Source organism: Vigna unguiculata, chromosome 1 (genome assembly GCF_037176805.1).
Source record: "Vigna unguiculata cultivar grain cowpea cultivar isolate G323 ecotype 2 chromosome 1, ASM3717680v1, whole genome shotgun sequence".
In the NCBI taxonomy this organism is placed as follows: Eukaryota; Viridiplantae; Streptophyta; class Magnoliopsida; order Fabales; family Fabaceae; genus Vigna; species Vigna unguiculata.
Genome location: NC_140792.1, coordinates 42,093,669 through 42,106,262, shown reverse-complemented (window position 1 = coordinate 42,106,262; position 12,594 = coordinate 42,093,669). Strand labels below are relative to the sequence as shown.

The following is a 12,594-nucleotide window of genomic DNA, read 5'->3' as shown; positions in this document are numbered from 1 at the left end:
AACTTTCTCATTTATCACGTAGTTTTATTTTAAATTTATGATATTTTCTAATTTTAAATAATCTTCTTTTATGTAATTGTTAGATGTTAAAATACTTCTAGGATCTAACCTATTTTTACCTCGACTTTATAGTATATATATAATATATAATATAGCATTTTTTTATATAAAATGTTAAATTAATAATTTTTTTAATAAATAGTAGGGACGGTACTCAGTTTTCACAAATCACAAAATAAAAGAAAATCAGTGGTCAACTTTTGTGAGATAAAACTTAAAACATACTTCTCCTTGATTGGTTTTGTTTTTTTGACAGCGAAACTAACTTAAAAATAAAGCAAAGGGCGATGGAGAAGGGAAATCAACGGAATTGAGAATCGAGGCTGAGCTCGGCAAGTGATTTCCATGGACGCACCTCGTAAGCAGCAGGTAGGTACTCACTCACTCACTCTTCTTACATGCAATCAATCAATCAATCAATCAATCAATCTCGTTCCTTAATTTCGCATGAATACTGCGCTCGATTTGCCTCCGCGATCAATTACTCAAGTAATTAAATTTTGATCATTAGTGGGTGTTCTGATTATGGAGCTTGTTGTTAATTTTGTCGTTAAGGTATCGCTGAGAGGAGCAAGTGCGAAGGAGATAACGCGAGACGCTCTTCTTCAGAAGGTCTCTCAGGAAAGAGAACTTCGCAATTATGCAAAACGAGCTGCTGCTGCTGCTCTCTTCATTCAGGTTCTTTCAATTTCTTTCATTTTAAAAGTTAACACGCCACTTGGGCGCAGGAATACGGTAAATTCTAGAAATTATGTGGCACTGCAAGCTTATAGCATGCATAAAATTAATTTATCACTGAACTCATGGACAAATTTACCTTCATTAGTGGTTTCAGATCCGAAACCTAGGTAACTAAAAATATTCGGAGGAAGTACTGTACTGCATGAGATGGTCCTTCTCTCTTTCAAACAAGATTGTCATATGCAGAGGATACATATGACTTTTACAAAAGTCATGTAAAATTAGTATGAGTAAAAATGTTATGCAAATAGAGAGAATTCGTGTTTCAAATGAGTATGGGTCATTGTAGACATGATAAAATGGTAAATTTATCTATTTGTTATTGTGCTGAATTTTATAGCGTTGTGAAATTATAAAAGAAAAAACTAGAAGTAATCAAAGTGTTAATGCAATGTCCGACACGGATACTGGTTTGACACGTTATGATTACACCAGAAGAGGAAATTGAGAGAGAAAAGAAAACTCCAAGGTTTAGAAAAAAATGAATCTGTAAAACTATTATTCTTCTCTTTTTGACATAGCTGTGGTTTCTCATATTTGTAATGAGCGAGCCTCAACTGTAAGTTAGAAATCTGGTAAAGGAGTAAAAGTAATCAATTGTATAGCAACTGTATGAAACAACTGTCTTTCACAAAGAAAACTATTAGGAAAGTAAGTATAGGGGGAGGAATGATAGAATCTGAGTGATATACTCTATTACAACATAACTAACATTTAGAAGTTTCCATGTTTCTCAATGAACCTCGGTTTGTAGCTTGATGTGATCTCTTGGCTGTGAGTTCTGGTTGTGGAAACACCCTATATGCTCACAACTTGTGTACATCTTACTTTCCCTAGACATCAGAATGGAGTCAGTGTTGTGACTTCCCTTTTATGTCAAAATTTTTGTTTGTGAGCTGTTGTTCATTCAGTGTCATTTCTTGACTGCTTATAGAAGCAATGGGTTACAAAGTGAAATGCAATATTTAATGTCCATGTTTTCTTAGGATATTTCTTAATACTTTTTTAGACTATGCCTGGTATTACTTTTGTTCCAAACATGAAGCCGATGAACTTAGAGTCGTTGAAAATAAAAGTTTGTACACTTGAAGCCTACATTGTTGTAAACACAACATTAGAAAGTTGGAACTGCAATTTGTTAGTACATTATACTTTTCGTTTGTACCTTCTGTTGGATCAAAGTGGAGAAATAAGGGCTATTTTTTAATGTTAACAGAGAGTTTGGAGGCGCTTCAAGGTCACAAAGGCAGTTTCTCTGCAACTTCAGCAAGAGTGGGAGATAGCAGTGAATCATTATACTGGTGTAATGACAGCAAATTGGATTTCAAACAATTTATTGAGACCATTTCTGTTCTTTATTACCCTTATCTCCACTCAGCGTGAAAAGGTCCGCTGCAAGAGAATAGATTCTATGAAACTGTGCTTTACAGTCGTACTGGAAAGCCTGAAATCTTCTGGTATATCCTCTTATTTGGATGTTATTTTATTAGATTTGAAGTTGACTTTCTGATTATACAAGCCAGTTTATTTTAGTTACATGACAAGAGATTATATGAAATAATGAATACCAAGATACTTTTTGTTGTGCTATTTTTCTTAGTTTTGAGAGTGCAAAAGGGCTGTCCCCCCCACCCTCCTTGCTTCCCATTTTTCCTTTTGTTTAATGTAATTAATACATTACTAATGGGTCTATTTTTGTGTTTGGTTAGATTCAAAGCTGAACTTTTGCTTTCTGGCAATTGGTACAACTGAAGAAAGAAGAATATGGAGATACCAGGCACGCAAGCTCACTTTTCTTAGTTTTCTTATTCTTTCAGAGTTCAGCGAACGCCCTTCGGGGTCCCAAGATATTACTGTTGTTACATCTCTTGCTATGCGTATTCTTGTAATGTTAACTGATCTGAAAGGATGGAAAGGAATTACAAATGACAACCACTTTGATGCAGATTTAGCGGTGAAAGATTTAATTCAGTTCATGGGCAGTGAGAAAAGTGGTTGTTATGTGTCTATTGGAAGATATATTAGTGCATTAGAAAATCATTCTCCCCAGTCAAAGACCATCGCCCAGGCAGATGAAAATTTTTTCATTACTGCAAGTGTAATAACTTTAGCTGTACGGCCGTTTTATCTGATAAACTATGATGCAGAAGTGCCTCATACGCTAGATTTCAACTATGCTGCTGAGCAGTATATTGTTTATCTGCTGACTATACCTTGGCTAGTGCAACATCTCCCCCTTATTCTTCTACCAGCTTTAAAGCACAAGTCTATTTTGTTTCCATGCTTCCAAACTCTATTGGTAAGCATCATTATTAAAGTAGAATATTTGCAACTGCTAAATTATTAGTCTGCTGTTTTATTTCAATGACAACACGGTCTCTTTAATTGTTCTTTATTCTCTTTGAATATTACTTTCTTCTTCTTTTTCAAGACAGTGATAGATCATGTAAATTTAATGCATATTTATAATTTAATTAAACTAGTGCTAACTTTCAACATACTGAGTTGATGATTGGGCGGGCACATTGGGCTTCTCTATGCATACATATTTTTTGATGTTGTAGTTGTATGCTTGCAAAATCAAAGATGTACCTTTCTTACTTTAAAGCTAATTTTTGTATTTGGAGTATCATCATTTAGTATTGCAATTATGATGATGCAAATAATTGTTCTGCTCTTATTTTTAAATATTCCTTGTAATCATTTTTCACTATTTATATCCAGTAATATATAGATACAATATTCTAACTGAAAACACTGCATATTTTTCTATAAAAGTGAAAAAATAATCATTGAAAGATGAATTTTTCACCCTTAGTTATCAAATAACTTTTTTTTGCCTAAATGCATATTTTATAGTATCGATGGTGAAGAGAAAAACCTCCATGATATATTTAGATGCTGCTTTCCTGTGACAGTTGGAATTAAAAATAGCGAGCCTTAATTGAATTATTAGATTTTGAACTTTTCTCTTGAATATGCCTTCCATTCCATTAGCTTTTAACTCAAGTCAATAAGATCATATGACTTCACAATTGAGAAGTTAAACATATCAGAACTGATTAAACTCTGACAGGCAATAACAGATTTTGAAAGAGAAAGTTTTGATGGAGATGTCAGAGTTCATCAAATCAGAGATTCCTGTCTCTTTCAAGGCTATTCCACCAGTTGGTTGGGCCCTAGCTAACATTATCTGCTTAGCAACAGTGAATGAGAATGAATCCTTCAATCAAGGTTTAGACCATGGATTGTATGTCCATGTTGTTATTACTCTATCAGAGGCTCTGCTGGCTTGTCTTGATAATATTGGGTGGGTCAGAAAGAAAAAGAAAGCCCTTCAAACTGACGGTGAAAGTTCAACACACCCAGTTGATGCAGTTCAGCATGAGGGTGAAGCGACCAATGAATCCTTAATATTGTCATACATGGATCAGTTTAGACCTGTTTGTCAGCAGTGGCATCTCAAAATTCTTTTGGCATCAATTGATAGAGATTCCATAAACAAGGCTGAGACTGTGCCATCAAGTAGCCTTGAATGTCTGGGAAATCTAGAATTGTGTGATGTTGCTCTTTTTTATTCTAACGTACTTAGAATATTTTCAGTGTTGAGTCCAATTCGTGGCTCATTATCAGTTCTCAACATGCTATCATTCACTCCTGGATTTCTTGTGAAATTGTGGAGTGTACTGGAGGGTTCCTTTTTTTCAGGAGACAAACATAATTTTGATAATTACATAAGTGAAAACAGCAAACATAAAGCCTTTGAGAAGATGCAAAAAGAAGTCAGTAAAGATGGGCCTAATAAGTGGGTCAATGTACTTCATAAAATTGCAGGTAGGTCACGAGCAGCAACAGATTGCACTGACTTTAGTAGCAGTCACAGTGAGCCTAGCCGAGCGAATGACGATTCATCAGATATATGGGACATAGAACCTATGAGGAATGGGCCGCAAGGCATTCCAAAAGATATGTTTGCTATGCTTCATGTTTTCTGTGCGACCTATTCTCACCTGCTTTTAGTTCTTGATGACATAGAGTTCTATGAGAAACAGGTAACTGATCTGTTGCTCCTTATCCCCGTTCTTCCATCAATTAATTCACATTTTCAAACTAACTTTTTGCAATATAATGTTTCTAGGTTCCATTCCAAATAGAGCAGCAAAGAAAAATTGCGTCTATGCTCAATACATTGGTTTATAATGGCTTATCCCATGTTGGTGGTCATCATAATAAGTCCTTAATGGATTGTGCTATCAGATGCTTACATTTACTGTATGAAAGGGATTGCAGGCACCCATTTTGTCCTCCTGCATTGTGGCTTTCTCCTGCTAGAAAAAGCCGGCCACCAATTGCTGTTGCTGCCAGAACTCATGAAGTTTTAGCAGCGAACCTGAGACATGATGATTCATCAGCTTCACTGAGTGTTGGTTCTGCTGTCACTATTGTTCCTCACGTTTTTCCTTTTGAGGAGAGGTAACTAATTCCATGACCATTAAGAAAACTGATAAATGTTTTATCTAATTATGCTATTCTGTTATTTATGTCTTATGACATTTCAGTTGTTGCATTGTATTGATTGCTTTGAAGGATAGGGTAGAAATGAAGAGCTAGATGATCTGTGTTGCAGCCAAAATGAATCGATTTGTTAAATTTTATCACTTGAGCAGAAATTATAAGTTACATAAAAAGATGATCTTAATTTGGTTGTCTAGTCACCCAGCTTGTATAAACTAAATTAACATTTCGAGGTACATTCATATATTATTTTTTGTTCCTTCTACTGTTGGCTAGTCAAATGGAAAATCTTTAAACAGAGAATGTAGAAGATTACTGATATTATCACTTTATCTTTCGAACTACCTTAAATTTGATATGCTCATGAAAATCATTTTGAAATAATATTACTCATTTATAGTATGAAGTAATGGACATTGTATACTTGAGTGGTTGTATTTATGTATGAATTATACACTATATGTTAAACATTAGAAAGACATAAGTAAAGAAAATAAATCGGAATAAACTGTTGTCAATGATAGTATTGATCAATATGATGGAGTTGGATTTCTTTTAAGAAAAGTAGAGTAACTGAGTTCAGATGGGATATTTGATTGCAACTTGTCATCAAAATCATGACATTTGTTGAGTTTAAGACATTATATGGTCTACTATAGATTATAGAAAGAACTCAATCATCTGTTTAATCACTGCAATAGAGTTGAGATGTTCCGTGAATTCATCAAGATGGATAAAGCATCTCGAAAAATGGCCGGTGAAATTTCTGAACCTGGTTCACGAGCCATTGAGATAGTAGTACGTCGGGGTCATATTGTTGAAGATGGATTTCGGCAATTAAATTCCCTTGGGTCAAGGTTGAAGTCTTCCATCCATGTATCATTTGTTAGTGAATGTGGTCTTCTTGAGGCTGGCCTGGACTATGGTGGGTTATCTAAGGAGTTTCTGACTGACTTGTCAAAAGCAGCATTTGCTCCTGAGTAAGTTTGACAACATAAATATTTTGAACTTTCTCGATTTTATTTCTTGGTTATTGCATCTTTAAGAATTGACTTTGTAAACTGACACCTCGTCCTTTTTGTCTTAGATATGGACTATTTTCCCAAACCTCAACTTCAGACAGGCTTCTAGTTCCAACTGCTTCTGCCAGATATTTGGAGAATGGTCTTCAGATGATTGAATTCCTTGGAAGAGTAGTTGGGAAAGCTCTATATGAAGGAATATTACTTGATTACTCTTTCTCCCATGTTTTTGTACAAAAGCTTTTGGGACGATATAGTTTTCTTGATGAATTATCAACACTTGATCCAGAGCTATACCGGAATCTTATGTATGTCAAGGTAAACCATAAGAAAAATCCATGCTGTTTTGCATCTCATTCATATAAATGTTTTGACCCCTACAGTTTTTTCTTATTCTGTAGACAAACCTGGCCCATTTGCCATCCTACTAAAAGCATAACTAATATTGTATATGAGTATTGCTCAAAGAGTCCATGTCTTTTTCTGGTTAGGTGTAGTAACTGGATGTTATATAACTACAATAAAACTATTATTCATGACAGTCTTAAAACTTCAGTAATGTTCTTCGTACTGCATTTTATTGTATCATTGTTTTTAAAATTTAGCTTGAGTTTGTTTGACTTTGGTGGATACTGTGTATTTGTGTTCTGGCATTTTGCCATTCTACTGGAAGGTTCACATACTCATTCATGCAGAATTATGACGGTGATGTCACGGAGCTCTGTCTTGATTTCACAGTTACCGAAGAATCATTGGGCAAAAGGTATGTGGTTGAACTTAAGTCTGGTGGCAAAGATATTTCTGTAACGAATGAGAACAAGATGCAGTACATACATGCAATGGCAGACTACAAACTCAACCAACAGGTTTTACCATTGTTTACTGTAGTATAATGCAGGTTATTCACTTCTGTATTCTCTGCTGTATCATGGATATAGATTTGACCTTATTGAAATTGCAGATGTTGCCCTTTTCAAATGCGTTTTATAGAGGGTTAACTGATCTTATATCTCCATCCTGGTTGAAGTTATTCAATGCTAGTGAATTTAATCAGGTATCTTCTCTTTCTTAGTGTGTTGAAATGGTTTTATTTTGCTAATTTACTCTTTCTGTTTCTTTCTTGTACAAAGGGCAGCAGGACATTTTTGTGACAGAATTCTGCATTTAGTGTTATTGTCCGCTGTATCAGTATTGAAGTATCTATTTAATTTGTCCAAATGAATATAATAAGAAAAAGATTCTCTATTAGAGTCCCCAAATCCAGAGTCATTTATTCACCAACTACATCCAATGTGAAAAATATTTATATAGTAAAATTACATTTTAGTCAGTTAATTTTACCGGCAAGATTTCTTAGCTAGACAGGAATGCAGTTGCTTTCAGGTGGCAATTATGATATTGATGTTGATGATTTGAAAAATAACACTCGATATACTGGTGGTTACAATGAGGGAAGCCGGACAATCAAGATATTTTGGGAGGTATTTCATCTCAATAAGTTTTTATTTTTTATTTTTTTTATAGATGTGATGTGATCATTGAGATAATATAATAAAATTCAACAGTTGGATTGATTAAATTTGTATTGTGTAGAAAGTAATTAAAAGTGTAATTTGACTAAGTATTACACCGTGTGTACTTGGATCCTAACCCAAATATGTACAGTTCTCATGAATATTTGTCCAGTTGTTTTTGTATTAAAACTGTCCATGCAATGCAAATTATTTAAGCTGATGATATTGCTTCTGTTCTGCTTTATTTACTAGTATCAAACCCAATTTTGTGCATGGTGATCATATAACTAATACGTGGAAAATTTTGCAGACTTTTTTCTGCTGATTTTTCTTGTAAGAATAAATGATTTGTTGTAAAAAATTGCGTCCTTTATTATATTATTTTCAATAAATTTGGGTAAATTGGACTTGTCATGGTAATAATTCCATTCCATGGATGGCTCTGTAAAAAATAATGGGACTTTAGGGCACTAGTTTTTCCTTCGAGAAGAGGGTAGAGCTACTAAAACTTACAGGAAAAGATAATTTCATTTTTCATTTCAAAACTCTTAAGTCCACTTCTAACATGGTATTAGAGCCAAGTTATAGTCTATCCTAGCGAATTTTCTAGGACTTTCTGTTCCACCCAATATCGAGACGCTAATAGACCACCCACTAATTTCTTGTCTCACACACGAGATGAATATACCTCGGCGTAAGGGGGTGTGTTCGAAGTCCCATATCGATTAGAGATAAGGCCAATTCATAATATATAAGTGAGGTGTAAACCTTACCTTACAAGCCGATTTTGTGGAGTTGGGTTAGGTTTAAACTCCACTTCTAACATGGTATCAGAGCCAGGTTAGAGTCTATCCTAGCAAAATTTCTTGGACATTTTGTTTCACCCGCTATCGGACCACCCACATATTTCTAGTCCTACGCACGAGATGAATATATCTCGGCATGAGAGAGTGTGTTGGAAGTCCTACATCGATTAGAGATAAGGTCAATTTACAATATATAAGTGGGGTGCAATCCTCACCTTACAAGCCAAGTGCAATCCTCATCTTACAAGTCAGTTTTGTGAGGTTGACTTAGACTTAAACCCACTTCTAACAAAAACAATCAAATTGTTGTTCTAGACTTCAAACATGTCAGATACATACAATGATACAATGGCTGTTACCGACAAGAGTCAAGTTATTTATTCATATTTTCTGTTGTTTAAGATCGGTATGTTATGGATGAAGTAAATCCTACAAAATCAGGGGTCTTTCATTCCTCTGTCTCTCTCTTGAAAGGGCTATTAGGTTCCATTTTTTTGGTTGAACCACAGATCCTCTCTCTTTCTCTGACACGTGGTTTTTGAGCATTTTTCTCACCTTCATGAATTATATTTATTAGTTAATTCGTACTATTTGTGCAGATGCCAATTTTAAGTTATCTTTATTCATTTTCTGCTTTCTGCCAATTGTATACAGGTAATTAAAGGCTTTGAACCTCAAGAGCGTTGTATGCTTCTTAAATTTGTCACCAGTTGTTCTCGTGCTCCATTACTTGGGTTCAAATACTTGCAGCCACCACTAACCATCCACAAGGTGTGTTCTTAATCTTTTATGTTTGATGGGCATTCAAAATCATTTATACTAACTTCTCTCTGTTCCCATTCTGTTCTGTTCTTTCATGATTAAGATATATTTGAATTTTTTCTGTTGCTCACGCTGAGTATATTAAGCACAGCAATTGAGTTATGAAGCAAAACGTCTTGAACTCTTCTAATCAGTTATCTAAAATAATTTGTTTCTCTAGATGTTACAAATGAAGAAGCTTTCCATTAGATATTTAGTGCTTTGAGTGCTTGCTATTAGATACTCAAGCCTTTATCTTGTCACCTGCCTTTTTTTTTTCTAGGATTTCTGTTATTCTCCTTCCCTCCTATGCAACATCAAGGTCCAGCTATTAGATGATCCATAAAAATGATGCATTTTTTTAATGATAAAACGTCTAGATTTCATTGATTAGCACTCATGTCTATTTGTTTACATAGGTTGCTTGTGATGTTCCTCTTTGGGCAACGATTGGAGGACAGGATGTAGATCGGCTTCCATCAGCTTCAACCTGCTACAATACGCTTAAGGTACTACTAATGTAATATAGTAACAGGGAAACACATTCCTAACTTTGCGTTTAGGAGGAGTCGTTTAGCATGATAGATTTCTAAATTCCCAAGGTTATTATTATTATTATTATTTTGAATCTATGAATAAGGAGGGAGGACCTTGACACAACAGTAAAGTTTTGCCTTGGTTTGTTGTATTACCCTCCCTCGGTACATTTGTGAAGTGAGGAGCCTCCAGCACAGGGATTTGTAGGTTTATGAATAATGTATTTGGGTTTGGGATTTGGCATGAGATGCTTGAAAGTCAAGATCTTTATGTTGTTTATGAGTACGCATCACAATCTTGAGTTTTTCATGATCTCATATTTCAAAATATCATATAAATAGGTTTCTTAGTAATAAGTGTGGACATTTGTATGTCCACTAACTAACCATGCCCATTTAGTGATGGAGTCACTTAAGACAAAATTGTTGGCATTTTCAGGCAATCTCTCGTCAATTTGTCATACTTCTGAATTATTTATGCTTTTATTTTCCACTTCTCAATGATTACAGCTTCCGACATACAAACGTCCAGGCACCTTGAGAGCAAAGCTTCTATATGCTATCAGTTCAAATGCCGGGTTTGAACTTTCTTGATCTGCTTCAGGTAGTCAGTATTTTTATGTTGTATATAATGAAATCGTACCACTTTCTGTTGCACCTACTTTGATAAGTGTCGCAAGATCAGGGCATGTTTCTGTGTTTCTGTTCACCTGTCCTTTATTTATTAGTCTTCTTGGTTGTGCCATTTTTTGTATTAAGGATGTGAAACAATGTTCTTATGTCTTTATTTCACTCAATGAAAAGTCAATGGAAGTGAGCAGGTAATAATTGTTGTCAAACAAGTTTCTGAAGGAACTAACTAGCATTCATTTTAAAAGCCATTTTAGAAACTAGCCAAAATGAGAGATGATTGTTTCCTAAAAGAACTTCATTGGATTTCGGATTTCTAGTTTGAGTCTGTGTGACTCTGAAAATCATATATACATATAGATACTCAATTGCCTTAGATGGTTTTGTTAATCCCATGCAATCTTCTGCAGTTTAATTCATATTCAAGGAATTTGAGAGCTCTCAATTGAATATTTGTTGTTCATGCGACTTCTTGTGTCCTTTTTCTGGCACATGCCATTGTTGGTGAACCGGTTATCACATCCCAAAGAGGCTAGTATATATCAATTACCAAAGATGTTGTTTCAGTTTTTGTTAAAGAAAAAGGCAACCTGATTTGGTCTGGAAAGAGATTGGTTGCTTTCCAGAGACTTAATAATGACTGCGGGCAACACGGCCAGTTGGTGCCGATGTTACTCCAATCTTCCATTATCCCCGTGCAAGGAGGTTCTTGTATGCTCATGTTGGAAACCCTGTTATTAGATTTATTTGAATCAGATGTTTAAGTGAGAATAATGATAATCATGCTATTAAAGTATATAGTTATAAATTTTTTATGACTAAAATAGCCTATACATATAAAAAGAAGAGGGAGAGTTGTGCTATTATAAGTCACGTAATTAATACCTTACCACTCAAGATGTATTAAGTAACTGATACTGATGTAAAAATAAGATAACAAGTAAAATACACATTAACAAAATAATATTATTTGTTTAGAAAAACCAGAAGAACTCTTTAAAGCTTAAAAAAATATCTGTTTCTTTCTTCTTTATATAAGGATGAAATATGCTTCTTTAAATTTAAGTGGGTTTATCCTAAGTTACGAAGCTTCTAATTTTACGGGATTAAGATTTTTTTTACTCACTGCGTATGTGATTCACTAATTCTAAAGATTTAATTTTGTCCTCTAAAAGTGGGGGCTTTCGTTTAGGATTATTGAACACCACAATAAATTAACTATTAAACATTAAATGGTAGCGAAAACAAAAACATGTACTTGAGTTTAGATTTTGAAAATCACGTCAGCTTAAGGAACGGAAATAAGTTTAAAAAATTATTACAAAGACAGTTATTATATCAAAAACATAAAAAATGATCTGATGCATATTACTTTTAAAGTAATTAAAAATATTTAATATCTTTCTTTATAAACAAGTCACTTTTTTTCTTTTAAAATTTGGACTCTAATCTTTTTTTAATAAGAACATTAAGTACTGTAAATAATAGAAAATCTCAACAACTTCATAATATTTAACTAAATGTTTACAATTATTTATCAATAGAATAGAAAATTAAAAAAAAAAGAAGGTTCGTCTAAACTTTTCAGAATTTGAAGCACCGACATTCAAAAACATAACCTAATTTTATTAAAAGGTTTATAAGCGAATCAGAAGTCAAAGTTAAAGATTTTTCTTAGTCTATTTTTTAATATATGTGGTTTCAAGTTATTTAAATGAGGAAAATATGAAAAGTATGTATTTGAACGAAACAGAGATGACTTCTTTTTTTCAGATATTACAAATATTGAAAGCAAATTTCATTAAAGTAGCAAACGATATAAAAAAAATGATAAATTATATATCCTTGAAAAGTTTATTGAATCACTGATTTCATAATCTGAAATTATATTTCAAAAATATCTTACTAATAATAAAGTTAATCTATTTAAATTAAATTATTATATCCGAGAATTTCACAGTGAGAGTAC

The 12,594-nt window shown here is 33.7% G+C and overlaps 1 protein-coding gene across 5 annotated transcripts; it reads left to right on the top strand.

Moving 5' to 3' along the window:
* Positions 1-186: 186 nt before the first annotated feature.
* Positions 187-11,449, top strand: UPL7 (ubiquitin-protein ligase 7). 5 transcript variants are annotated; one of them, XM_028061889.2, is made up of 15 exons: positions 187-429; positions 616-738; positions 2,018-2,258; positions 2,511-3,100; positions 3,888-4,853; positions 4,940-5,274; positions 6,018-6,296; positions 6,404-6,656; positions 7,034-7,204; positions 7,300-7,392; positions 7,712-7,819; positions 9,313-9,429; positions 9,879-9,968; positions 10,506-10,599; positions 11,036-11,449. In XM_028061889.2, exons 1-14 carry the CDS (start codon positions 406-408, stop codon positions 10,587-10,589), a joined length of 3,474 nt encoding a protein of 1,157 aa, XP_027917690.2. In that variant the 5' UTR covers positions 187-405; the 3' UTR covers positions 10,590-10,599; positions 11,036-11,449. The 5 variants fall into 5 exon arrangements, 4 of the variants coding, with proteins under 4 accessions (XP_027917690.2, XP_085529544.1, XP_085529545.1 ...); XM_085673418.1 differs by having other exon boundaries at positions 10,506-10,602; XM_085673419.1 differs by having other exon boundaries at positions 264-433.
* Positions 11,450-12,594: the final 1,145 nt, after the last annotated feature.